General features: G+C 46.8%; 1 protein-coding gene and 1 pseudogene across 6 annotated transcripts in view; both read left to right on the forward strand.

Moving 5' to 3' along the window:
* UGGT1 (UDP-glucose glycoprotein glucosyltransferase 1) overlaps positions 1 to 27,437 on the forward strand; it is a 200,882-nt gene that overhangs the window by 24,112 nt on the left and 149,333 nt on the right. For all 5 annotated transcript variants that reach the window (XM_080670465.1, XM_080670464.1, XM_080670463.1 and 2 more), the window contains exons 6-9: positions 21,058 to 21,170; positions 22,687 to 22,861; positions 23,945 to 24,041; positions 25,229 to 25,307. In XM_080670465.1, the coding sequence (XP_080526591.1) occupies positions 21,058 to 21,170; positions 22,687 to 22,861; positions 23,945 to 24,041; positions 25,229 to 25,307 (464 nt within the window). The remainder of the gene's footprint in view (positions 1 to 21,057; positions 21,171 to 22,686; positions 22,862 to 23,944; positions 24,042 to 25,228; positions 25,308 to 27,437) is intronic.
* Positions 14,207 to 14,720, forward strand: LOC308249538 (protein tyrosine phosphatase type IVA 1-like; annotated as a pseudogene). The gene has a single exon. The product of its transcript is annotated as a protein tyrosine phosphatase type IVA 1-like (transcript).

A 27,437-nucleotide genomic window follows, 5' to 3' on the forward strand; every position in this document is an offset into this window, starting at 1 on the left:
TAAATAGTGTTGGGAAAATTGGATAGATACATGCAAAAAAATGAAACTAGACCACCAACTTACACCATACACAAGAGTAAACTCAAAATGTATAAAAAGACTTAAATGTAAGTTGTGAAACCATAAAAATCCTAGAAGAAACCATAGGCAGCAAAATCTCAGAGTGATATGTTTACAGATACATTGCCTAGGGCAGTGGTCGGCAAACTCATTAGTCAACAGAGCCAAATATCAACAGTACAACGATTGAAATTTCTTTTGAAAGCCAAATTTTTTAAACTTAAACTTCTTCTAACGCCACTTCTTCAAAATAGACTCACCCAGGCCGTGGTATTTTGTGCAAGAGCCACACTCAAGGGGCCAAAGAGCCCCATGTGGCTCACGAGCCGTGGTTTTCCCACCACTGGCCTAGGGCAAAGGAAACTAAGACAATATATAAAGCTATGTAAAGATGAAATCATGAGTTCATACTGATATTTTCAATTTAAATTAACGATTACTTTGTTACATGTATGTTTCTTTTCTTCCACATTGATAATCTTAGTTCTGAAGGATATAAGGGATGATAGAATTAAGATGGTCTCAATATTACCTACTAGAAGCCCAATGCATGAAGATTCGTGCAGAATGGGCCTTCTGCAGCTGTCATTTTTATGATGTGGTTTGTGAAACATTGAATGTCCCCCTTTAAAGTATATCCTCAGGGCGTGCCCAGTGCCAGGGAGCCTGCGGGGAGCGGAGCCCTTAGATGTGAGCATTCTGTGCGTTTCAGGGTCTCCTGAGGGTGTACGTCCCCTGGAGGGTGAACCCCAGGCTTCAGGGAGACCTCACAACGTGTGAAGGCAGGAAAACCAGCTGTGACATTTGCATCCCGTCCCCAGGTGTTACAGGGAGACACGCAAAGCTAAATGGGTGGAATTGCGATGGCGCCTCAGCTGACTGAGGTGGGAGGGTGCCCTGAATCCCTGGGCCTCTGATCGCAGGAGTCCCGCACGGGGAAGGAGGCAGAGGAAGGACCCGAGGAAGCTTGAGGGGCTCGGCTGTTCTTGCTGAAGGAAGAGGCTGGACGCAGAGCCAGTGGTTCTCCCGAGCCCCTGGGCAGAGATGAGCCCGCCATACCCAGTGCTGCCACTGTGTTCCCACCAACAGAACTGCAAGTCCATCAGTGTGTGCTGCTGTCAGCCCATGTGTGTGGTTCTTCATTATAGGGGGGTGGAAACTGGCCCCCAGGGGAATGGGGTCAGAGGCTGTGTGGCCAATGAGCGAGCAAGTGGAGAGTAAGTGGCGGGAGGGTGAGGCCAGCACTTCAGAAAGTGAGGTGCACTCAGGAATACATGGGGCGGGGGGCACTGAGCGGTGCAGGAACACGGGAGCTGGGCAGGCAGATAGCAGTGCTGCACGAGAGGGGAGGTGGTGGCAGGGGTCATTGGGGGCAGTAAAACCCCTGTGGTCTCAGCCAACAGCAGGCCTGGGTCTCACAGGTCCTGTGGTCAGAGTGGGGCAGCTTAGCGGTCCCTCTGCTCCAGCTCTCACGCTGTGCAAGGATGCTGCGAGCGGGGAGCCTTCTGGCCCACGCTCATCGGGACACTGGCAGGACCCGTCCTAGGGACAGTTTGACTAGAGGCCCAGCTGCGTGCTGGCTGTGGACAGAGACCCCCTGAGGTCCTAGAGGCCACCCCGGCTCCTTGCCATGGCTTCTACAGTCCCCAAGGGGGCCTCCCACCACAGCTGCCACGACCGAGCAGGACAGGCCCCAGGGAGCCGCGGGAGCCACATCCCAGCTCCATGGCTGGGCTGTTAGGAGCAGCCACAGCCTCTCTCACACTCGAGAGGAAGCGTTCACATGAGGCAGGTCACCGGGGCCACTGGGGTCTGCCCACCACGGACACCAGTCACCCTGGACCCTGTCACAGTGCTGCCTGGATCCTAAATGTTGGGAAATGTGTGACTCCTGCCAATTGTTTGTCCGAGGAGATGATGGGTCCATTTTCCATGGTCCCCACGGGCAGTTGTCCGATCTCCCAGGAGGCCTTGCAGAGGCCGTCTTGCTTGGGGGCCTAGAGACACAGATCTTTTTGTCAATGTGAAATGGTCCAAGTCTAGCATGTCAGACACAGATTCCACTCTAAGAAATGAACAAAACAAAACAAATCTGAGAGTCAGATAAGCCAGTGCAGTGTCTGTTGGCAGTGTCTCCTCAGAGGGGTCGTTGGGGGTCATTTGTAAAAATTCCATCACTTGGGAACCCATAGGAAGACTGCTCAGGGCTAGAGAAAGCGCTGGAGGTGTTTGCTGAATGAGTGCATGACAATATGGTCCCCGATTTTTTTAATAGAGGGGACGTCTTAGGCCTTACCACGCAGCCTCTGTTATGATATATTTACATCATCCTATATATATATATAATAAAAGCCTAATATGCTAAGTGTCTGGTCATCCGGTCATCTATTCAAGTAATCAAAGCGTAATATGCTAATGATATGCTAAGGCCGCTCAACTGCCTACTATGACATGCACTGACCACCAAGGGGCAGACGCTCCAACCAGTAGGTTAGCTTGCTGTTGGGGTTTTGGTCAATCGGGACTGAGTGAGACGGGCCGGACATACCCTGTAGTCCTCCCATGGTCCCTCCCCAGCTGGCCAATCTCCTGCATCCCTCCCCGGCCCTGATCTTGCACCAGTGGGGGTCTCTTGGCCTGGCCTGTGCCCTCTCGCAATCCAGAACTCCTCGGGGAATGTTGGAGAGCCAGTTTCAGTGCGACAGCAGGACAACTGGTCACTATGACATGCACTGACCACCAGGGGGTAGATGCTCAACCCAGGAGCTGCCCCCTGGTGGTCAGTGTGCTCCCACAGGGGGAGCACTGTTCAGCCAGAAGCTGGGCTCACGGCTGGCGAGCACAGCGTCAGTATTGGGAGCCTCTCCTGCCTCTGTGGCAATGCTAAGGATGTCTGCTCCCTGTGGGGGCGAGCGGGCCAAAGCCGTTAGTCGGACATTCCCTGAGGGCTCCCAGACTGCAAGAGGGTGCAGGCTGGGCTGAGGGACACCCTCTTCCCGCAGTGCATGAATTTTGTGCGCCGGGCCTCTAGTGTTATATACAAAGACATTGTATCAGATAACTTCCTAATGAGTATTGGGCATCACTGTAATAAGTTATTCCTTATTGATTTTGGTTTGGCCAAAAGTACAGAGTCAACAGGATGAGGCAACACATACCATGTAGAGAAGATAAAAATCTTACTGACACTGCCGATAATGCTAGCATCGATGTACATCTTTGTATTGAACAGAGTTGCTGAGATGACATGGAATCAATAGGATCTGTTTTGATGTATTTTAATGGAACCAGTCTGCCATGGCAAGGACTAAAGGTTGCAGCAAAGATATTTAAAATATATATATATGTGAAAAGATTAGTGAAAAGAAGTTTTATGTAAGGGTTTCCTGCAGAATTTGCCATGCTTAAACTATTGTTGGGGCTGCATTTGCGGATGCCCTGGATCCCGTATATCTGAGGCAGCCATTTTCTGGACCCTGAATCACCAATAGGACTGCACATTTGACTGGACAATGTTAAAGCAGAAAGCAGCACATCAGACACCTTCAGGTGGACAGGGTCAGCAGGCCTACCCCCCACAAGTTTCTGAGCATGAATTGAGGAATAGAAGCAGCTGTGTCGTGATTGAAGCAGCATTTGTTTCTCCCCAAATGTAGAAGTTTTAGTTCTTATGTACACTAGCTAGTGGTTATGAGGAACCATTTATTTGGAGTAAAGAACTTAATTTCAGTATAAACTGGGTCAGGGCATCACTGGTGATGCTCTGTCCTGGGTTATAGACACTCTAATTGTGAATATTAAAACACAGTGAAGCATTTTTTTTCAAGTGGAAAAGTTAACTTAATGGTTGCTACATACAAATTGGTGAAGAAGTTGTGCTTATGCCATTTTATTTTTGTTAAAATCTTTTACTTTGAGATCTCGTTTCAGAAGAACGGCTTGAACAACCTTCAGCCATACCTGTGATGGTTGTGAATGCTCACAATTGTGCATTCTTAGAGTTTATCCATCCTGGGGTATTTTCAAGTTGTTCACCTAAAACATTCTTAAAGTGGTGGCTTCTTGCCCTAGCTGGTTTGGCTCAGTGGATAGAGCGTTGGCCTGCGGACTGAAGGGTCCGGGGTTCGATTCTGGTCAGGGGCATATGCCTGGTTGTGGGCTCGGTCTGTGGTTGGGGGTGTGCAGGAGGTGGCCGATCAATGATTTTCTCTCAGCATTGATGTTTCTGTCTCTCCCTCTTCCTTCCTCTCTCTCTCAAAATCAATAAAAGTATTTTTTTTTAAAAGTGGTGGCTTCTTGTTTGCAAGGCAGCTTATTTGGTAGCAACCAAAGATTCTGTGTTTGAGCATATGAAAGATTGCCTGCTTATCTGTGCTAGACAAAACAGCATTCAGAGCAAAGACTCAAAACTTAGTGACCACTAGATTATCCTTAGGATTCTGCATTAACTCTATAATGTTATTGGTATTAATAATAATAAAAAAAGCAGGCCTGGCCTGGTAGCTCAGTTGGTTAGAGCGTTGTCCCTATATGCCAAGGTTTCAGTTCCATCCTGGGTCAGGGCACATACACAAGTCAACCAGTGAATGCATAAATAAGTGGAACAACAAATCAATATTTCTCTTTCTTTCTTTTTAAAAACAATATATTTTCAGAGAGGAAGGGAAAGGGATAGAGAGATAGAAACATCAATGATGAGAGAGAATCATTGATCGGCTGCCTCCTGCACGCCCCGTACTGGCATGTGCCCGCAACCCAGGCATGTGCCCTTGACCAGAAACGAACCTGGGACCCTTCAGTCCGCAGGCCAATGCTCTATCCATTGAGCCAAACTGGTGGCTTTCTTTTTGTCGTTCTCGTTCTCGTTCTCGTTCTCTCTCTCTCTGAAATCAATAAATTAAAAGCATATTTTTCACAGAAATTTAGTTAACATCTTAAAACTGAAAATGTATGTATGTTGCTTAGGTAAATGCAAACACTGTAAACATTTATGTATTCTGGAATTTTTATTTTTAAATGGGAGCTTATTGGTTTACAAGTTCATTAAAAACTAAAAAAATGTTTCTGTAAAAAAAAGAGAAGGGTGTATTTCTGTTATCCCTCCGACCCTTTTCTTATAGTAGCCTTGTATGGGACTTGACATTGAGGCTTTTCTGCTCATTTTGATGTGAAATTAGTTTTACTTTTAGAAATTGACATGGCTCCCCTTTCTGTTGATTTTATGTAAATGTTAAAAAATAAGGGTGGCCGAGACCGGTTTGGCTCAGTTGATAGAGCGTCGGCCTGCGGACTCAGGGGTCCCGGGTTCGATTCCGGTCAAGGGCATGTGCTGTGGTTGCGGGCACATCCCCAGTGGGGGGTGTGCAGGAGGCGGCTGGTCGATGTTTCTCTCATCGATGTTTCTAGCTCTCTATCCCTCTCCCTTCCTCTCTGTAAAATATCAATAAAATATATTTAAAAAAAAAAATAAGGGTGGTTTAAAAAATAGTGGCTTGCTTTCTGAAATTTTCTGACTTGGTTCCTCACCTGTGCTTTTATTTGGACTTTCCCTTTCATTGCCTCTATCTTTCTGTCCAACTCCAATTTTCTTTCACCCTCAGCAGTTTTTCCTTAGAGTGGGGCACTAGAAGGGAGTCCTACTTGTGAGTTTCAGAGTTCAGAGTGGCTTAACTGCCCTAACCCCTTTAAACTTTACCATGAGCCCCTTGGGCTCCCCTGATACTAGATTGAACAACACCCGTTGACCCACCACTTTCCAGTGAAATCTCTTGGCTGCTGTGCGTTTTCTTGTTCTCAGGGTCATCTCAATCTCTTGTTTACCTGTGTCCTTTTCCATGGCCTCCTGATAAGTTGGATCTTGTTTGGGTTTTGTATCATAGGGATTTCTTTCCACCTAGTTTTTTCATAAATGTGTCCATTGGCTTTTTGCTTTTTGCTGTCTAGTTGCTTTGTTTTTGTGGGGAACTTGGGAAAATTGAAAAATTATGCTGTCAGTTGCCCTTTGTGCAGAATTTTATTACTTTTTTTAAAATACAGTTTTTTTTATTGATTTCAGAGAAGAAGGGAGAGGGAGAGAGAGAAATAGAAACAGCAATGATGAGAGAGAATCATTGATCGGCTGCCTCCTGTATATCCCCTACTGGGGATTGACCTGGGCATGTGCCTGTGACTGGAATCGAACCCGGGACCCTTTAAGACTGATGCTCTATCCAGTGAGCCAAACCGGCTAGGGCCAGAATTTTACTACTTTTTAATGATAGTGGTATTATGTTATTGTAAAAAAACTGTTATTGCGACATACTAAAACATTACAAATGAAACGAAATGTTATTTAGAATTTATGTTGTAATGACTCAGTGATGTGTCCTAGAAAGGTAAATGAAATAGATTGACCACGAGTTGATAATTTTGAATACTAGTGGCCCGGTGCACGAATTCGTGCACATTGAAAGGCAATTAATTAGCAGAAATATTTTAATATCTCTATTTGCCCTTTCTCTATAATAGAAGTGTCAACCAAATTCACGATTGACAATGACAGATGGAAACACACGCATGCGATTGGCGCCAGCATGAGCTTTATATGTATCGTGCATGTGCGAGTCAACTTAGCCTTTTATAGATACAGAATAAACTTGCTTAATTAGACCTGCTTTCTGATTTAGCTAAACTTTTTCCAGCCAAGTGAAGCACCCCAACATTTCTTTCAGGCAATTGTCAGGAACACAGCAGTTAATATCAACACGAAGCAGATTATTTTTGTAGATCACGCAGGGAGAACAAAGGGTAAAATAACTACAGCAGTGTTTGACTATATTCTGTGCAATGAGAAAACCTGAGTCATTTTCAAGGTCCACCATTTCTTACTTCTTTTCAGTCAGGTCAAGTTTCTAAGCTTTCTAAATCTCCATTTTCCAGCTAATGAAAATAGGATTCCACCGAGTCTCCTATCTACTCCAGCAGTGGTTGGCAAACTGTGGCTCGCGAGCCACATATGGCTCTTTGGCCCCTTGAATGTGGCTCTTCCACAAAATACCACAGCCTGGGCAAGTCTATTTTGAAGAAGTGGCATTAGAAGAAGTTTAACTTTAAAAAAATTGGCTCTCAAAAGAAATTTCAATTGTTGTACTGTTGATATTTGGCTCTGTTGACTAATGAGTTTGCTGACCACTGTACTCCAGGAATTCTATTAGGATCAAATGAGATGAGGCACGGGAAAACACTTCACAGACATTTGGTTAAAGTGTGAAATGTTTGCACCTGATTATAAAGCAAGTTGTGTTCCTGGGCTGGAGAAACTCCAAGGAGACTAGTCACTAGGGAGAGGAAGCCGGGCGTTGCTACGTGACATCATTACCTGGTGCCCACAGCCACCATTGCTGGGCTGGGCTGTGGGCCGTATTTTGTGCCATGGGGTCTTGGCAGTGTCGGCTGTGATTTGGTGGGGTGTTGCTCCAGGGTGGTGGTGGGGCCTGTGTCCCACTTGGGGGAAGCTGAGTGTTGCTTTGTGGGCACCAGGTCCGCGGTGCCATTTCTCTGTAAATGGCCAGTGTACATCACAGCAGCTCCTGCATTGAGCGTCTGCCCTCTGGTGATCAGTGCACATCATAGTGACGGGTTGGATGGTCAGACACTTAGCATATTAGCCTTTTATATATAGAGATGGGTCACAGGTACATGGGGGCTTATTGTACTATTTGTTCTTGTGTTTGTAAGTTTTAGAGTAATTTGCTTGAAAAAAAAGAATAATGAAGAAGTTTTAATATCAGTTTTTTATAGCAAGCTTTACATTTCCTCCCTTTTCTTAATTTTATCTATAGAAGAAGGTGTCTTAATATTAGTATGTTACATTAGTGAGATCAATGCGTACACCAGTGCTTGTCATTTTATCCTTTCCTTTTTTCATATTATCACTTGTGGCCTGGTGCACAAAATTCGTGCACATTAAAAGGGGATTAATTAGAGGAAATAATTTAATATTGCTATTTGCCCTTTCTCTATATAATAGAAGTGTCAGAGATCAAAGAAAATTAGCAAAATGTATATGAAAACCTTTCTCCTGTCAGAGTCTGGGGCACACCACAGGACCCAAAGTCAAGTCCCCGCCCACCCACATGCGCCTCAAAATTGTGTGAGACCCAGACCCAGCCGGCCCCCGCCCCCATTGGGCTAGTTCTTGACCTGGCCAGGCCCACCCTTGTCAAGCCCCGCCGGGCAGGGGATGTAGCCTCAGGACCCTGGCCCTGCACCAGGAGGGGGGTCATGCCTTGAAGACCCTCGTCAAGCCCTGCTGGGTGGGGGACATGGCCTGAGATCCCCTGTCAAGCCCTGCTGGGTGGGGGGCATGGCCTGAGGTCCCCTGTCAAGCCTTGCCAGGCGGGGTGGTGCAGCCTCAGGTCCCCTGGCCCGGCACCAGGAGGGGGTCACAGCCTCAGGTCCCCCGTCAAGCCCCACTGGCAGGGGGGTGCAGCCTCAGGTCCCCCATTCAGCCCCGCTGGGCAGGGGTCGTGGCCTGAGTTCCCCCGACCCAGCACTGGGGGTGCACCTTGAGGTTTCCTGTCAAACCCCGCTGGGTGGGGAGCACGGCCTGAGGTCCCCTGTCAAGCCCCGCCAGGCAGGGGGGCACAGCCTCAGGTCCCCTGGCCCAGTGCTGGGGTAGGGGGTGCGGCCTGAGATCCCCCAGCCTGGCACTGTGGTGGGAGGCGCAGCCCGAGGACCCCTAGCCCAGCACCAGGACAGGAAGCGCACTTTGAGGTCCCCCATCAAGCCCCGCTGGGGGAGGCATGGCCTCAGGTTCCCTGGCCTGGCGCCGGGGCGGGGGTTGTGGCCTGAGGTCCTCGTCAATCCCCGCCAGGTTGGGGGTGTGGCCTGAGGTCCCCAGCCTGGTGCCAAGGCGGGAGGTATGGCCTGAGGTCCCCCGTCAAGCCCCGCCAGGCGGGGGGTGCAGTCTGAGGTCCCCTGGCCTGGTTCTGGGGTGGGGGATGCAGCCTGAGTTCCCCCAACCCAGCACTGGGGGTGCATCTTGAGGTCTCCTGTCAAGCCCCGCTCGGTGGGGGGCACGGCCTGAAGTCCCCTGTAAAGCCCCACCTGGTGGGGGGTGCGGCCTGAGGTCCCCCAGCCTGACGCTGGGGCTGGGGAGCAGCCTGAGGTCCCCTAGCTCAGCACCAGGTCAGGAAGTGCACCTTGAGGTCCCCCGTAAAGCCCTGCCAGGCGGGGGGCATGGCCTCAGGTCCCCTGGCCTGGAGCCGGGTTGGGGGGCGTGGCCTGAGGTCCCCTGTCAAGCCCTGCGGGGCAGGGGAGGGCATAGCCTCAGGTTCCTGCTGATTGCTTGTTAAGGCTCCTTATGGGAAGTTGGCTTCAGCTGTGGGTGCAACCATCTTTGTGACGGAGTGATGGTCAATTAGCATATTCCCTCTTTATTAGGGAGGATACTCACTCTTCTCAATGTGCCTCTCAGTAAAGTTGCAGATTGACTGGTCTCATTCTTCACTGGCATTAATGCATTTCACTCCAAGCATAATCACCTAGTGTTCAGCCTTTCCCTTGATTTTCTTACTGTGCTCATTAATTTTATCATTTTATTTATACAACTAGAGGCCCGGTGCACGAAATTCATGCACGGGGGGGGGGTTGTCCCTCAGCCCAGCCTGCACCCTCTCCAATCTGGGACCCCTTGAGGGATGTCCGACTGCCCGTTTAAGCCCGATCCTGGTGGGCAGCCGGACATCCCTCTCACAATCCAGGACTGCTGGCTCCCAACTGCTTGCCTGCCTGCCTTCCTGATTGCCCCTAACCGCTTCTGCCTGCCAGCCTGATCACCCCCTAAACCACTCCCCTGCCAGCCTGATTGATGCCTAACATTTTTGCCCCTAACTGCCCTCCCCTGCAGGCCTGGTCACCCCTAACTGCCCTCCCCTGCAGGCCTGGTCACCCCTAACTGCCCTCCCCTGCAGGCCTGGTCCCCCCCCCAACTGCTCTTACCTGCAGGCCTGGGTCCCCCCCAACTGCCCTCCCTTGCAGGCCTGGTTCCTCCCAACTGCCCTCCCCTGCTGGCCTGATCGCCCACAACTGCCCTCCCTTGCAGGCCTGGTCCCTCCCAACTGCCCTCCCTTGCTGGCCATCTTGTGGTGGCCATCTTGTGTCCACATGGGGGCAGCCATCTTGTGTGTTGGAGTGATGGTCAATCTGCATTACTCTTTTATTAGATAGGATAGAGGCCTGGTGCATGGGTGGGGGCCAGCTGGTTTGCCCTGAAGGGTGTCCCGGATCAGGGTGGGGGTTCCCTTGGGGCGTGGGGCGGCCTGGGCAAGGGGCCTATGGTGGTTTGCAGACCAGCCACGCCCCCTGGCGACCCAAGCGGAGGCCCTGGTATCTGGGGTTTATTTATTTTCTACAATTGAAACTTTGTAGCCTGGAGCAGAGCCAAGCCTTCTGCTTGCTCTGTGGCGACAGCCATTTTTTTTTTGATTTATGTATCTTCTATAATTGAAACTTTGTAGCCTTAAGTGGAGGCCTGGGCCGGCCAGGGTGTGCAGAAAGCTTGGCTTCCTCCATCGCCGTGGGCAACCCTAGCCTCCTGCTCTTTCCAGCACCATGGCTGCCACCATTTCTGTTTGGATTTATGTAACTTCTTCTTCTTTTTTTTTTTTTTTAATAAATCTTTATTCAGATTATTACAATTATTTCTCCTTTTTCCCCCCATAGCTCCCCTCCACCCATTTCCCACCCCACCTTCTGCCCTTACCTCCCCCCCACTGTCCTCATCCATAGGTGTATGATTTTTGTCCATTCTCTTCATGAACCCACCATACCCCTTTCCCCCTGAGAATTATCAGTCCACTCCCTTTCTATGCCCCTGATTCTATTATATTCACCAGATTATTTTGTTCCTCAGGTTTTTAATTCACTTGATTTTTAGGTTCACTTGTTGATAGATATGTATTTGTTGTTCATAATTTTTCTCTTTACTTTTTTCTTCTTCCTCTTCTTTAAGAATACCTTTCAGCATTTCATATAATACTGGTTTGGTGGTGATGAACTCCTTCAGCTTTTTCTTATCTGTGAAGCTCTTTATCTGCCCTTCAATTCTGAATGATAGCTTTGCTGGGTAGAGTAATCTTGGTTGTAGGTTCTTGCTATTCATCACATTGAAAATTTCTTGCCACTCCCGTCTGGCCTGCATAGTTTCTGTTGAGAAGTCAGCTGACAGTCGTATGGGTGCTCCCTTGTAACTGTTTTTCTCTTGCTGCTTTTAATATTCTCTCTTTGTCTTTTGCTCTTGGCATTTTAATTATGATGTGTCTTGGTGTGGTCCTCTTTGGATTCCTTTTGTTTGGGGTTCTGTGGGCTTCCTGGACTTGTAAGTCTATTTCTTTCACCAGGTGGGGGAAGTTTTCTGTCATTATTTCTTCCAATAGGTTTTCAGTATCTTGCTCTCTCTCTTCTTCTGGCACCCCCATAATTCTGATGTTGGTACACTTGAAGTTGTCCCAGAGTCTTCTTACATTATCTTCAACTTTTTGGATTTTTTTTTTTGCTTTTTGCTTTTTCGGTTGAGTGTTTTTTGCTTCTTTGTATTTCAATTCTTTGACTTGATTCTTGGGTTCCTCTATTCTGTTTCTGGGTCTCTGTATAATATTTTTTATTTCAGTCAGTGTATGTTTAATTTCTAGTTGGTCCTTTTTCATATCTTCGAGGGTCTCGTTATATTTATCGGCCTTTTCTAGGATATTCTTAAAAAGTCTTATAACCGTGGTTTTGAATTCTATATCCAGTCGTTTGTTTTCCTCCATTTCTTTCGTTTGTGATCTGATTCTTTGACCCCGCATTTTCACTGATTCCCTGAGTTGGTAAGGTAGATATTTGTGCTAGGTTTCCAATATGGCCCAGTGGGTCTGCTTCCCCAGTTAACCTGAGGTGGACACTCTTGGTGCACACCTTTGTGGACTGTGTGTACAGCCTTGTTGTAATTAAGTCTTTATTGTTGTTGGTATCACTGGGAAGAATTGACCTCCGGGCCAGTTGGCTGTAAGGATCAGCTGTGTCTATGCTGGGAGAAGTTCGGTGCTGGAGACAGCCTTATAGGATTAGACTTGCCAAATTGCAATAGCCTCTGTGCTCAGCTTGGATGGGGTGGAGTCTCAGTCTTGGCTTCCTGTCAGCCTTGCCCTTGCGCGCATGTGCGCTTTCAGTCCTCTGCCTTCCCCAGCTCGAGTCTCCGCCTGAGAGTCCAGACTCCCCCCACAAGAGCGTGGGTCCCCAGGGGCTCTCCTGGAACTGGGGTTCACTGCAGTCAGAACTGGGGCTCAGTGCCGTCAGGAGCCTCTGACTCCCTTCCACTAGGGAAAGCCTGTGGCAACCTCCGCAGCCTTTGTGCGCACTGGCGTGAGCGCGCTTTCAGTCCTTCGCCTTCCCTGGCTCCCGAGTCTCCGCCCGAGAGTCCAGACTCCCCCCACAAGAGCGTGGGTCCCCAGGGGCTCGCCTGGAACTGGGGTTCACTGCAGTCAGAACTGGGGCTCAGTGCAGTCAGAATCCTCTGACTCCCTTCCACTAGGGAAAGCCTGTGGCAACCTCCGCAGCCTTTGTGCGCACTGGCCCGCGTGCGCCTTCAGACTTCCGCCTTTCCCAGCTCGAGTCTCCGCCCGAGAGTCCAGACTCCCCCCGTAAGAGCGTGGGTCCCCAGGGGTTCGCCCGGAACTGGGGTTCAGTGCAGTCAGAACTGGGGTTCAGTGCGGTCGGAGGCTTCCTTCCCCCTTCCGCCAGAGAAAGTCGGCCAGGCTCTCAGCCGCCCTTCCTCTCTGCGCGCACAAAGCCCCTTTGCCGTACCTCCAATTCTCTGTGAGCTTTCCTCTTTCCTTCTAGTTGTAGAATTTTCACTCAGCCAGCTTTCCTGTGGTTTTGGATGGTGTCCGTTCTGTCTTTTAGTTGTAGTTTTGAAATTGTTGTGCGAGGCAGCAGTTTAGGTGTTTACCTATGCCGCCATCTTAGTTTCTCTGCGGATTTATGTAACTTCTATAATTGAAACTTTGTAACCTTGAGTGGAGGCCTAGGCCGGCAAGGGCAGGTGGAAAGCTTGGCTTCCTCCATTGCTAGGGAAACCCAAGCCTCCCTCCTGCTCTCTGTGGCTGTAGCCATCTTGGTTGGGTTTATTTGCATATTTGCCCCTGTTTGGCTGGTGGGTGTGGCTGGTGGGTGTGGCTGGTGGGCATGGCTGGTGGGTGTAGCTGAGTGATGGTTAATTTGCATATTACTCTTTTATTAGATAGGATTTTTTTAAGCCCTGTTTTTTTCTGGATCTTGGTTATTCCTCTGTTAATTTGCATATTATGCTTAATTAGGACTGCATTCTTATACTTTGGTACTTAAAGTAGACATTTGTAAGTTTAGTTTTCTACAAAGTACATACTGCATTCCCTGGATACCTTTTTATATCTTCTGAGATAGATTTTTAAAGTTCTGTTTTGGGGGTAATAATAACACCTTCCTCATGGGGCAATATTGGGAGGAACTAGAGGAAATCATACCAAGAAAGCAGCTACGGACTTGGTGCGCGTATAGGCCCAATGGACTGTGGACCAGTTTGTCTGCATGCTCTCCCTAAGCAGTTCACTGCATGGTAGAACGTGGTGCACCCCCCTGCCCTTCTGCTGCCTCCACCGCTGCCTTGGGACAGGCTGTAGATTAGGCTGCAATCTTCAATGAGAAGACACATTCCTCAGTTCAGTGGTGCTCTTGGTCACACATTGATGGCATTTCTGAAGGGCAGTGGAGGTTATTGCCAGGCACAGCACGACCTCTATGCAGACGAGTGAACTGTAGAAATTCATTACTACTCCACCAAGAAGCCCCCATGAGAGTGGTTAACCTGGACACAGAAGTGTTGAATTGAAAGCTACAGAGCAATTTATAAGAGTTGTGACCTGGATGGGGTAACCCTCAGTGTACTTCCTTACTGTATTACTGGGTTGAAGAATTGCTGCTTCCTGTCAGGAGGTTCGTTTCATTTCCCATTGCTCCCATTGTTACTCGCAGCACTGAGAATGTCCAGTGAAGTATACTGAAGTAGAATCAGTTTCTTTGCATCATTTCTGCATTCAATTTTTAAATTCTTTCATCACCCTGTTGAGTGTTCTTTAACTAGATTATCATGGCTCACATGAGCCACCCCGCTCCTGTGGCAGTCACATACAAGAATGTGAGACTTCTTATTACACACAATCCAACCCATGTGACCTCAAGCAAACTCACAGAGGAAGTTAGAAGCACGGCGTTACCACATAGTGAGAGTGTGTGGAGCAACGTTTGGCGCTCTTGTTGTGGGGAAACAAGGAAGGCTCCGTGTTCTTGATTGGCCTTCGGTGATGGTGCGCCACCATCCAACCAGATGGTTGACTGGTTAAATCTTGTAACAATTAAGTTTCGTGAAGAAGCTGGTGTGGTATTGCGGCTCGTGTTGCAGACCTTGGAGGAGCTTCGGTGCTTGCTGCCCTAGCCTTAGTCGAAGGTGGAATGAGATAGGAAGATGCAATGCAGCTCCTAAGACAAAGTGGCGTGGAGCTTGTAACAGCAAGCAACTTCTGTATTTGGAGAAGTTCCATCCTAAAATGTGTCGTAAAATGCGGCTGTACTTCAAAGATTCCAACTGTCATAGAATCCACTGATGCCATTGCCTTGGGAGTGGAACTTGAGATGGGACCTAATTTGTCTTACATCTGAGCCGACATGTTGGTGTGGTGCATAAGTCTAATGCGGCTTGCATAGGAGTGTTGAAAAGCATTTTTACTGGGCTCTTAGCTTGACAGAATTGCAACCTCTATGTTTGGATTCTAATCAACCTATTTTGACACTTAGCAAAGCAAAAGATTCTTACTGTTCAGCATTTAAAATGTGCTTATCATTTGTACCAATTTACTTTTCCTGAAATTATGCAGTATTGAGTTATGTCTTTAAATGTATTCCTTGCCAGAATCTTATTTATATACTAGTGGCCCCGTGCACGGAACTTGTGCACATTAAAAGGGGGACCCAGAGTCAAGTTCCTGCCCACCCACATGTCCCTCAAAATCGCATGAGACCCAGACCCGGCTGCCCCCCCTCATTGGGCTAGATCCAGACCCGGCCATTCCCACCCTTGTCAAGCCCCGCCAGGCAGGGGGCATAGGCTCAGGTCCCCTGGCACGGTGCCAGGACGGGGGGCGTGGGCTGATGTCCCCCAGATGGGGCAGCAGGCGTGCCTTGATCTCCCCCGTTAAGCCCTGCCAGGTGGGGGACACGGCCTGAGATCCCCTGTCAAGCCCTGTTGGGTGGGGGGCATGGCCTGAGGTCCCCCGTCAAGCCCCGCCAGGTGGGGGGGGGTGCGCAGCCTCAGGTCCCCCGGCCTGGCACTGGGAGGGGGGACAGCCTCAGGTTCCCCATCAAACCCCACTGGCAGGGGAGCGCAGCCCAGGTCCCCTGTTAAGCCCCGCTGGACGTGGGGTGCGGCCTGAGTTCTCCTGACCCAGCACTGGGGGTGCATCTTGAGGTCCCCTGTCAAGCCCTGCTTGGTGGGGAGCCCGGCCTGAGGTCCCCTGGTCCAGTGCTCGGGTGGGGGTGCGGCCTGAAGTCCTCTGGCCTGGTGCCGGGGTGGGGGCACGGCCTGAAGTCCCCTGTCAAGACCCACCTGGTGGGGGGTGCAGCCTGAGGTCCCCTGGCCTGGCGCTGGGGCGGGGGGTGCAGCCTGAGGTCCTCTAGCCCAGCACCAGGATGGGAAGTGCACCTTGAGGTCCCCCGTTAAGCCCCGCTGGGTGGGGGGCGTGGCCTCAGGTCCCCCAGCCTGGCGCTAGGGCAGGGGGCAAGGCCTGAGGTCCCTGTCAAGCCTCACCGGGTTGGTGGTGTGGCCTAAGGTCCCCTGGCCTGCTGCCAAGGCAGGAGACGCAGCCTGAGGTCCCCCAGCCTGACACCAGGGCTGGGGCGCATGGCCTGAGGTCCCCCATGGGGGCGGGGGAGGGCATAGCCTCAGGTCCCTGCTGATTGCTCATTAAGGCTCCTTAAGGGAACTTGCCCTCAGCTGTGGGTGCAGCCATCTTTGTGATGGAGTGATGGTCAATTAGCATATTTCCTCTTTATTAGATAGGACTAGAGGCCCGGTGCACGAATTTGTGCACGGGTGGGGTTCCTCAGCCTGGCTGGAAATCAGGGCCGATTTGGGCCACGGGAGGTTGGCTGGCAGGGGGAGGGGTCATGGGAGGTTGGGCTGGCCGGGGGAAGGGGCCGAGGGAGGTTCTCATTAGGGCCATCAAGGCCAGCTGGCTGGAGGAAGGGGCCACAGGAGGTGGGCTTGTTGCCACATTGGAGCAGATAGAGCTGGCTGGCCAGGGGGAGGGACCGTGGGAGGTTGGCTGTGGGAGCACACTGACCACCAGGGGCAGCTCCTACATTGAACATCTGCCCTTGGTGGTCAGTGCATGTCATAGCGACCGGTCGACTGATCATTCAATCATTTGGTCGCTTAGGCTTTTATATATATACTAGAGGCCCAGTGCACAAAATTCGTGCATGGGGGGCAGGGGTGTCCCTCAGCCCAGACTGCACCCTCTCCATTCTGGGACCCCTCGAGGGATGTCAATGGGATCGGGCCTACACGGGCAGTCGGACATCCCTCTCACAATCCAGGACTGCTGGTTCCCAACGGCTTTCCTGCCTGCCTTCCTGATTGCCCCTAACCGCTTCTGCCTGCCAGCCTGATCACCCCCTAACCACTCCCCTGCCTGCCTGATTGATGCCTAACTGATCCCCTGCCAGCCTGTTTGCCCCTAACTGCCCTCCCCTGCAGGCCTGGTCCCCCCCAACTGCCCTCCCCTGCAGGCCTGGGTCCCCCCAACTGCCCTCCCCTGCAGTCCTGGTCACCCCTAACTGTCCTCCCCTGCAGCCCTGGTGCCCCCTAACTGCTCTCCCCTGCAGGCCTGGGTCCCTCCCAACTGCCTTTCCCTGCAGGCCTGGTCGCCCCCAACTTCCCTCCTCTGCCAGCTGGGTCACCCCTAACTGCCCTCCCCTGCAGGCCTGGTCATCCCAATTTCCCTCCTCTGCTAGCTTGGTCATCCCTAACTGCCCTCCCCTGCTGGCCTGATCGCCCACAACTGCCCTCCCTTGCAGGCCTGGTCCCTCCCAACTGTTCTCCCTGCTGGCCATCTTGTGTCCACATGGGGGCGGCCATCTTTGACCACATGGGGGCAGCCATCTTGTGTGTTGGAGTGATGGTCAGTCTGCATGTTACTCTTTTATTAGATAGGATATAGACTAGAGGCTTGTGCATGAAATTTTTGCATGGGGGAGGTCCCCTCAGCCAAGCCTGCACCCTCTCCAATCCGGAACCCCTCGGGGGATGTCCGACTGCCAGTTTAGGTCCGATCCCGGGGATTGGGCCTAAACCGGCAGTTGGACATCCCTTTCACAATCCTGGACCGCCGGCTCCTAACCGCGCACCTGCTTGCCTGCTTGATCGCCCCTAACCGCCTCCCCTGCCAGCCTGAGCACCCCTAACTGCCTCTGCCTGCCGGCCTGAGCACCCCCAACTGCCCACCCCCCCCCGCCGGACTGGTCACCTCTAACTGCCCCCCCCCCCCCCCCGCTGGCCTGGTCGCCCCTAACTGCCCCCTGCTGCCAGCCTGGTCACCCCTAACTGCCCCCTGCTGCTGGCCAGGTTGCCCCTAACTGCTTTCCGCTGCCAGCCTGGTTATCCCTCACTGCCTCCCCTGCCGGCCTGGTTGCCCCACGCAGCCTTCTGTTCGGTCATTTGGTCGTCCCTCACTGCCCCCCCTGCCAGCCTGGTCGCCCCACGCAGCCTGCTGTTCAGTCATTTGCTCATCCCTCACTAACCCCCCTGCCGCCTGGTCTCCCCACGCAGCCTGCTGTTCATTCATTTGGTCGTCCCTCACTAACCCCCTGCCGGCCTGGTTGCCCCACGCAGCCTGTTGGGTCATCCCTCCAGTTGTTTCAGTCGTGAGGGCCCCTGGCTTTTTATATCTACACTAATAAAAGAGAAACATGCAAATTGACTGTCCCTCCGCTACGCCCACCAGCCAATCAGGAGCGAGTATGCAAATTAACCCAACAAAGATGGCCGTGGCCACAGAGCTGGAGCAAGCAGGATGCTTGGGTTGCCCCCGGCGATTGAGGAAGCCAAGCTTCCTGCCTGCCCTGGCCTCTGCTCAAGGAGGGGCTGGAAAAAAGAAGGAGGGGCTGGGAGCCTGGGTCGACCCGGGGGCGTGGCCAGCCTGAAAACAGCCCTCAGCCCCTCACCCAGGCTGACCACGTCCCCATGGAGTAAGTGTCCCCGCTGGAGGGCCTGGCCAGCCTGCAAACAGCCATCAGCCCCTCACCCAGGCTGGCTAGGCACCCCAGCGGGGACCCCTACCCTGAAAGGGGTGTGGCTAGTTTGAAAACAGCCCTCAGCCCCTCACCCAGGCTGGCCATGCCCCCCCACCGGGGACCCTCACCCCATGGGGGCGTGGCGGGCCTGCAAACAACCACAGGCCTCTAGCCCAGGCTGCCCCATGCTCCAAGGAAACCCCCATCCTGATCCGGGACACCCTTCAGGGCAAACCAGCTGGCCCCTACCCATGCACCAGGCCTTTATCTATACTAATAAAAGGGTAACATGCTAATTAGACTGGGAGACCTTCCAGGAGGCCTTCCAGACGTTCTTCTGGACAAAGCCATGGTGGCGGGGCCGAGGTAGAGGTGGTTAGAGGCCAAGAGGGGAGGGCAGTTGTGGGTGATCAGGCTAGGATGGGACAGCATTTGTGGGTGATCAGGCCAGTCGGGGAGGGGGGGCGTTGGGAGTGATCAGGCCGGCAGGGGGGCAGTTGGGGTTGAGCAGACCAGCAGGGGGGCCAGTTGGGGGCGAGCAGGCCAGTGGGGAGGGAAGGTGGAGGTGAGCAGGCCATCGGGGGGGGCATTTGGGGGTGAGCAGGCTGGCAGGCAGAGTGGTTAGGGGCAGGCGGGCAGGCAGGCACGCAGGTGAGCAGTTAGGAGCCAGCAGTCCCGGATTGCGAGAGGGATGTTCAACTGCCGATTTAGGCCCGAACCCTGTAAACCAGCAGTAGGACATCCTTCAAGGGGTCCCAGATTGGAGAGGGTGCAGGCCGGGCTGAGTGGGACACCCCCCCACCCCCCCCGCAATGCATGAATTTTGTGCACCGGGCCACTAGTATATGGATAAAAGATTTAGAAAGATTAGGTGCCAAAATACCCAGCATAATACTTGTATACTTTAGTTTCATACAGAACTAAAATCCCAGGAACTGTGAACACTCTGTACCTTATGTGGTTTATCCCTTCAGTCATTTCAAACTTAGGAAGTAGGGCTGATATGGTTATTTGTCTGCTGACTTTATGCTTACATCTCCCACATTCATACAAGTATACATCAGGTTTACTCAACTTTTTTATTTTTAATCCAAGTCTTAGTTATTATTTAATGTCTTTCTATAAATCTCATTTATTGTCTTGTGTGAAACATGTAGAATATGCTCTTTGGTAAATATATATATATATATTTTTAAAATTATTGCTTTTAAATTTGTAAGTAGCAAACGTTTTTTTTTTTTTTTTTAAATATATTTTATTGATATTTTACAGAGAGGAAGGGAGAGGGGTAGAGAGCTAGAAACATCGATGAGAGAGAAACATCGATCAGCTGCCTCCTGCACACCTCCCACTGGGGATGTGCCCGCAACCAAGGTACATGCCCTTGACCGGAATCGAACCCGGGACCTTTCAGTCCGCAGGCCGACGCTCTATCCACTGAGCCAGACCGGTTTCGGTGGTAAATATTTTTTTAAAGGTAGACATGCTATGTTGTAGCTAAAACGATTCTTAATCACAAAAATTCTGAAGTACTTGTATTGTTTTCATACATTCTGAAGTTGTTTACCAACTTATTTTTGTTTGAAGTGTGATTTTTCCCTTACCTCCCTCTCTTGCAAAAAAAAAAAAAAAAAGGAGTGGGTTTCTGCTCATGAATTGAGCAGACATCTAATATGTTATTTGCCTTTCGAGCTGTGTAACTTAATGTTTGTATACTTGATAATTTGTTTTATTATGTAATAGATAAAATGGTGTTGTGTATTGATGTTAGTTCAACCATATATTTATACTGTTTGGGAATGTGTGGTTATAGTTCTGTGGGAGAAATAATTTTTCATTGTTTACCAGCTTGTAAAATTTAGTGTGAGAGCTTAAACATCTAAATAAATGAGAGGCATTTATCATCATTGTTTTTGCTTAATTTTAACTTTAGAACATGTTAAGACTGAATTGCGTTTCACTTAGTACCTAGTACCATTTGAAGTAAAGTGTGTGTGTGTTTTCTGAACAAATTAATGATTAAAGGAAGTTGTCATTTTAGTAAGCTCCTTATAGACACAATTTGTTAGGGTCATGAAGACTATTTATTATTAAAAGTGCTTTCCATTATAAACTGCTTTTTAGAGATTTAGATAGTTTTGAACCATTATGTACTATTCTGTACTGAGGAGAAACAGTATATATTGTAGGGGAAGTCTTTGATTTTAATTTCAATTCCACCAAATAATAACTGGTTAGGGTCAACTTCTGAGCTTCAGTTTTCTCATTTATAAATTAATTATGTAACTTTATAGGTTTTTAATTAATTTAAACAAGTATTTGCCACAAGAGGGCTTGATAAATGTTAAGTTTCTTTCAGTAATCTGAAACATGCATACATAGCTTTTGCTAATCTAAAAGGTCCTTGTCTGTTTCTTTTTTTAAATTACAGTTACATCCAAATAAAAGACTCAAATTTGAGTGAAAAAAAAAAAAAAAGGAAAGCAGCTACATGTAAAGCTCTTCCTGTCACATAACGGGTGTTCAATAGATGATAATTTTTTGCTTTTACTGATGTTTTGTTATCATTTTATTACCTATTTAGAATATACATGTCTTTATCTTGCCTTTGGTTAGAAGTTATTTTTAAAAAGACTTGTCTTAAAATGACAGATAGCGGCAGACGAGCCTCCACCAGCAGGATGTAGTTCCTTTTTTTCAGTGCATGGGAGGAAGACCTGTGATTTCGATGCCCTTGAGACTCTTCTACTGACAGCACCTGAAAGGTAGAGTGTGTGTTTCTCTATATAAATGTCATGCATTCATTGTGCTCCCTTTTTCTTCTGCATCAGGACTACTTCTAGTTTTTTAATGAGTTTTATAGTCTCGAGTATGGATTCTGGAACCAGACTGATTAGATTTGACTTCCATCTCTGTGGCTTAAAAAGTTTTGTGAACGTAGGCAGATTACTAACCTTTCTTTTCCATCTCATTTTAAAATGGAGATAATAAGAGTACTTAATATTACTGTTATTTAGTAGTGACTGTATCTGAGAAATTACATGTGCTTTGTCATCAGCTCAGTGTGGAATGCTCTGTGCATTAGATCCAGAGCCTGAAGTGACTATAGTCATGATAATGACCTCTCAGGGTAGGATTTGTTTCAGACAAAGTAAACTATTTAATTTGAATATTAAATTGGTAATGAATGGGCTAGCTTTTGCTTAGAGGCTGATTTCCTGTGGTGGACAAGCATCATAATCCCCCTTGCTCTTGGCTAGGGCTGTAGGTGCGCCCTCCACTGGCCTGATGAACTGGAGAGCAGTGCCCGCTCTTTGGCTCTTTGTGGTGTTGCTCTGCTGGGTCAGAAGTGCGGAGGGTGTTGTCAGGGGGTAGTTCTTCTTTCCTGAGGTCATCTGCCCAGCACTTGCCCAGCAGATGCCATGAGTGCTTCTCACTCAGCTGACAACCAAAATCCAGCGGGCCGAGGTGGCTGAGTGGTCAAGTAGTGCTCCTTGGGGGAAACAAAACAGATTAATTTTTGTTTCATTTGTTATAACAATAATGCATACTTTGTAAGGAAAGGAGTGGTAGTATATCCTCTTTTGAGAAGTGGTAACTATTTTTAATGGTTTGGCTTGTATCCTTTTAGACTTTTTCTGTGGTTATGCATTTATGCAGGAGGTAGGTTTGCTTTACTGGAGTCATATTTCTTTAGTACACGTAAGTGTACCTCATTATGGTCATAAAGTCTATGCATTAATATCTATTGGTATCTTGATGTTATTTTTAAAGAAGTGTTTTTGGAGGTAAGTTTTAAAATTTGAGGAAAACATAAATTAGGAAGATCATAGTAAAGATGATAGCGAAGGAAAATGCTCTGATTGGCAAGTTATAGCTTGAAGCATTCCTTTGCCTTTTTGCTTCACTTGTACTTATGTTTTCAGGTAAAAGGGTAATTATATTCTATTTATGGCAGAATCATTTATTAAAGTTTTAGTGCTGTGAGATCTGGATATATATCTTTCTTCTGGCTTCCCCCTTTCTCTAGGAATTGGTAACAATTACTAATCAAAGTCTGCATTTTATAGCTAATATTTTATGTAATGTACTGTTATTATTATTTTTAATGATGATGAAATAAGACTTATACCTGACAGTATTCTTTCTGAAAACTATTTAGCGTTTTGATATTTTTATATTAAGATGCTCACAATCTTTACTTAAATTATTGCTGCAGCTATATTTTCTTTAAAAACTTTTTAAAGTTTATAATTTTAAGCTTTTGCTATTTATTTTCAGACCCAAGCCCTTACTGTTCAAAGGTGATCACAGATACCCCTCATCCAGTCCTGAGAGTCCAGTGGTGATTTTCTACTCGGAGATTGGTTATGAGGTGTTTTATAATTTCCACCGCCAACTTGTATCAAAAAGCAATGCAGGCAAAATCAGTTACATATTCAGACATTATGTATCTGTAAGTATTGACTTATTTTACAACTCCATTAAATATTAATTTGCCCAGCATGATTTTACCACATAAGCTAATAATTTTCCCGTTTATAAAATTTTATTTTTTTGAATTAAGTACTTTCATCAAATGTTTTTTGCACAGAGGAGATACTTTGCTTACCTTTCTGAAGTGTAAAACAATTATGCTTAAAAATAGCATAATAAAGTTTATGTTCTATTTCAAAATGAACCACGTAAATTATATTTAATTTGGCCCAGATTTAATATGCTCAAATACTATGGAACTAATTCTTTAATTCCTTTCTAAACTTTCTTAAAAAAATCTTTTCATAAGATGGAAAAGGAAGGATTTTTAGAGGTAAAACCAGGCAGAATCGACTGAAAGTGAAGGTTTTGAAACCTTGTATAGCATTTAGCTTTAAATTACTTATGTGTACAGATTGTTAGCCTTAAAGTTTCTGTGTTCTAATAAGCTCAATAAATATTGGATGCTAGGTCCATGCAAGTAAAATAAAAAGTTTGAAAATTTGTATGAGCAGAAACATTTAAATTAATATTTAATTTTTGACAACTGCACTCCTTCCCTCTGCCCCCATACCCTGTTGCTGGTCTTAAAGATTAAAATGTCTAAAGGCCCATCCTTATTCAGGGTGGTGGTAAGCCTGTGACATTGGGTCAGCCCAAACCCTGACTGAAGACATTTGAATTCCATCAAGAATGTAAACATGCCTCCATGCACACACGGCCCCAACGCAGCACTTCTGGGCGGAGACCGCGCTCACTGTTTGCAGCCTGCCGCACAGGTTGTGAAACTCCTCCTTTCTCCGTTTCTTCACATGGCTTCTTGCCCTTCCTTTGCCTTTCCAACTGTTCCCGTCTCTGGTTTTGCTTCCTCCTTGGAGTCCCCATTTTCATACGTGTGGCAGGATATGAACCTAAAGGAGGCTAGGATTTCCACTGCAGTTTAAGTGTATTCTGAGTGCATAGTCCTAGGTGTTAGCTACACAACATTGACACAGTCACATTCTGTACATTGTGACATGTGAAGAGCTCAGTGGTAATGGTGGAATTCTTGCTCTACTTGCAGCATCCCAGGAGAGAGCCTGTGTATCTCTCCGGCTACGGTGTGGAGCTAGCCATTAAGAGCACCGAGTACAAGGCCAAGGATGATACTCAGGTGAAAGGTGAATTTGTAAATTAGACCAATGTGTTTTCTTTTTTTAAAAATAATGAGTTAAAGGAGAACCTTTTTCCTTAATGATAAAGAATAAATTTAGGAATATGATAAACCTGAGTCTTCTGTCCCATGTGAGTTGGATGACATTAAGCAAATTCTTATGTCCTACTTTTTTCCTGTGTACAGATAATGATATATGCTTCTTACAGTACTTGTGTGGAGAATAAGATGTATAAGTAAGAAATTAACACAGTTTTTTGCACAAAAATGTTCATTAAGTAGTAGCTATTGTTATTGATGATATGCAGTTCACAAATATCCATTAATTTGTGGCCCAATATGAAATCTTAAACTACCCTATAATTAACAAACATTTTAATGGTTTTTATTATTTTCAGCACTTGGAACAGTTTACTATTGATACTTCTTGTCATACTCTAGGGTTTTTAATTTATTATTTCAACCACAAGTTTTATTTTTTCAAATATATTTTTATTTATTTCAGAGAGGAAAAGAGAGGGAGAGATGGAAACATCAGTGATGAGAGAGAATCATTGCTTGGCTGCCTCCTTTATGCCCCCTACTGGGGATTGAGCCCACAACCTGGGCACTTGTCCTGACCAGGATTCGAATTGTGACCTCCTGGTTAGCCACACTGGCTGGACTCAACCACATGTTTTATGCACAGTCTTCTTTATTTCTTTTGTTTTAACCTTTTAAACTTTTTTTTAAATGTTTAGTTATTAAGTTGATTGTGGTTCTCTATTTCTTTTGAGCTTATTTTAAAGATAGAAAGGATTGGCTTGGTACGTGCAAGATAGCCTAGTAACTCGTCATTCTGTTCTCAATCTATTTAGGGTTAAGTTGCCTGGTTGCATGTTCTTTAGAATTTTGATATTGAAAAATCCATTGTTTGTAATTTTAAAGGTATTAATTTAGAAAATTTTAACGTAATTTTCCAAAGTTTAAGGAAAAAAATATATTCTTACTTTATCCAGCAGCATAGGACATATTAAAAACACATTAATTTTCTTTGTTTGTTTGTTACCATTGCAAAATTAGGTATCAACATTTTAAATGGTATCATAATATCGGGTGTTTCTGATTTTTTTTTTTTTATATTAGACATATGAGTTTATAGTGTTTTTATTTCTAATCTGAGTGATTAGACATGACTTTGCTGTGCCTTTACAGGAACTGAAGTAAACACCACAGTGATTGGTGAAAATGATCCTATTGATGAAGTTCAAGGATTTCTCTTTGGAAAATTAAGGTATGTATATTCTTTTGGGAAATGGTCTTACTCTATTTAAACCTCCTGGCTTCCTTACACTATGAACATCATCTTCCATATTGCTGTCTGAGTTAACAGAACTCCCAGCAGTATTTTATACGTGTCATCTGATATGAAGAGATGACCGCTTAATTATAGGGCAGTTTGTGATCTCCAATCATTCTGAGCACATATGATACCGTGGTTCCCTGCTTATGGCTTACATTGAGTTCCTTTTCTGGGCTTTGTAATCGATGGCATAAAATTACATGTCATTTTTTTATTCACATAATAGGAGAAATGTAATTGTTTCAGTCAATATTTTCCTAAGAAATTCAAATGTATTTTAAGTTAGCAAGGTAATAGCTATTAACTCATGCTAAACATAGTCTGCAAAAAAATGCAAAAGAGGTGTAGCAGGATGTGTAGTAGATTTTATACATGTTCAGTTAAAATACATTTCATTAGTGTTTGCTCTGTGTGAAAGAGGATAAAAAATGGTTTTCTTTTGAAGAAAATTTCATAACCGTCTTATGAAGTATCAAAGGATTTTATAGCTGAAAAGTCTTCTTAGCTCTTTTTTTATTCATTTTTTAATTATTTTTTTTTGCTGATAAATTAAAAAAAAATAATTCTTTATTGTTGAAAGTCTTACATATGTCCCCATCTCCCCCCACTCCCCCCCTCATCAACTCCCTCCAGCTGGCCCCAACCCCTGCCCCAGGCCCTCACCACCCCACTGTCTGTGTCCATGGATTATGCATATATGCATACAAGGTCTTTGGTGGATTACCTCCCACCCACCCACCTTCCCCCACCTTCCCTTTGACATTCCACACTATGTTCCATGCTTCCATGTCCCTGGATCCACTCCCTTCATCAGTTTATTTTGTTACTTAGATTCCACATATGAGTGAGATCATGTGATACTTGTCTTTCTCTGACTGACTGACTTCACTTAGCATGATACTCTTTAGGGTCGCTCTGTGCTGTTTCAAACCATAAGAGATCCTTTTTTTTTTTTTTTTTACCATAGTACTCCATGGTGTAAATGTACCACAGCTTTTTTATCCACTCATCTGCTGATGGGCACTTGGGCTGTTTCCAGATCTTAGGTATTGTAAGTTGTGCTGCTATGAACATAGGGGTGCATACATTCTTTCTGATAGCTGTTTTGGGTTTCTTAGGTTGTATTTCTAGAAGTGGGATCACTGGGTCAAACTGCAGTTCTATTTTTAATATTTTGAGGAAACTTTGTACTATTTTCCATAATGGCTACACCAGTCTGCATTCCCACCAGCAGTGTACTAGCGTTCCCTTTTCTCCACTTCTTTACCAGCACTTGTCATGTGTTGACATGGTAGCCATTCTGACAGGTGTGAGGTGATACCTCATTGTCGTTTTGATTTGCATTGCTCAGATGATCAGTGACTTTGAACATTTTTTCATCTGTCTCTTGGCCATGTGTATGTCTTTTTTGGTGAAATGTCAATTCAGGTCCTTTGCCCATTTTTCAATTGGATTATTTGTCTTCCTTTTGTTAAGTTGTATGAGTTGCTTATATATTTTGGATATTAACACTTTATCAGATGTATCATTGCCAAATATGTTCTCCTGTACAGTGGGCTCCCTTTTCATTTTGCTGATGGTTTCTCTTGCTGTAAAGAAGCTTTTTACTTTGATGTAGTCGCATTTGTTTATTTTCTACTTAGTTTCCTTTGTCCTAGGAGATGTATCCATGAACATATTGCTATGACAGCTGTCTGAGATTTTGCTGCCTAAGGTTTCTTCTAGGATTTTTATGGTTTCCCAACTTGCATTTAGATCTTTTATCCACTTTGAGTTTATTCTTGTGTAAGGTGGTCTAGTTTCATTTTTTTGCATATATCTATCCAATTTTCCCAACACCATTTATTGAAGAGACTGCCTCGACTCTATTGTATGTTTTTGCCTCCTATGTCAAATATTAATAGAGCATAATGGCCTGGATTGATTTCTGGAGTCTCTGCTATGCTCCATTGATCTCTATGCCTGTTTTTATGCCAGTATCAATGATGATAGAGAATCATTGATTGGCTGCCTCCTGCATGCCCCACCCTGGGGATTGAGCCTGCAACCTTGGCATGTGCC

Source organism: Plecotus auritus (assembly GCF_963455305.1).
Source record: "Plecotus auritus genome assembly, chromosome: 5".
NCBI lineage: Eukaryota > Metazoa > Chordata > Mammalia > Chiroptera > Vespertilionidae > Plecotus > Plecotus auritus.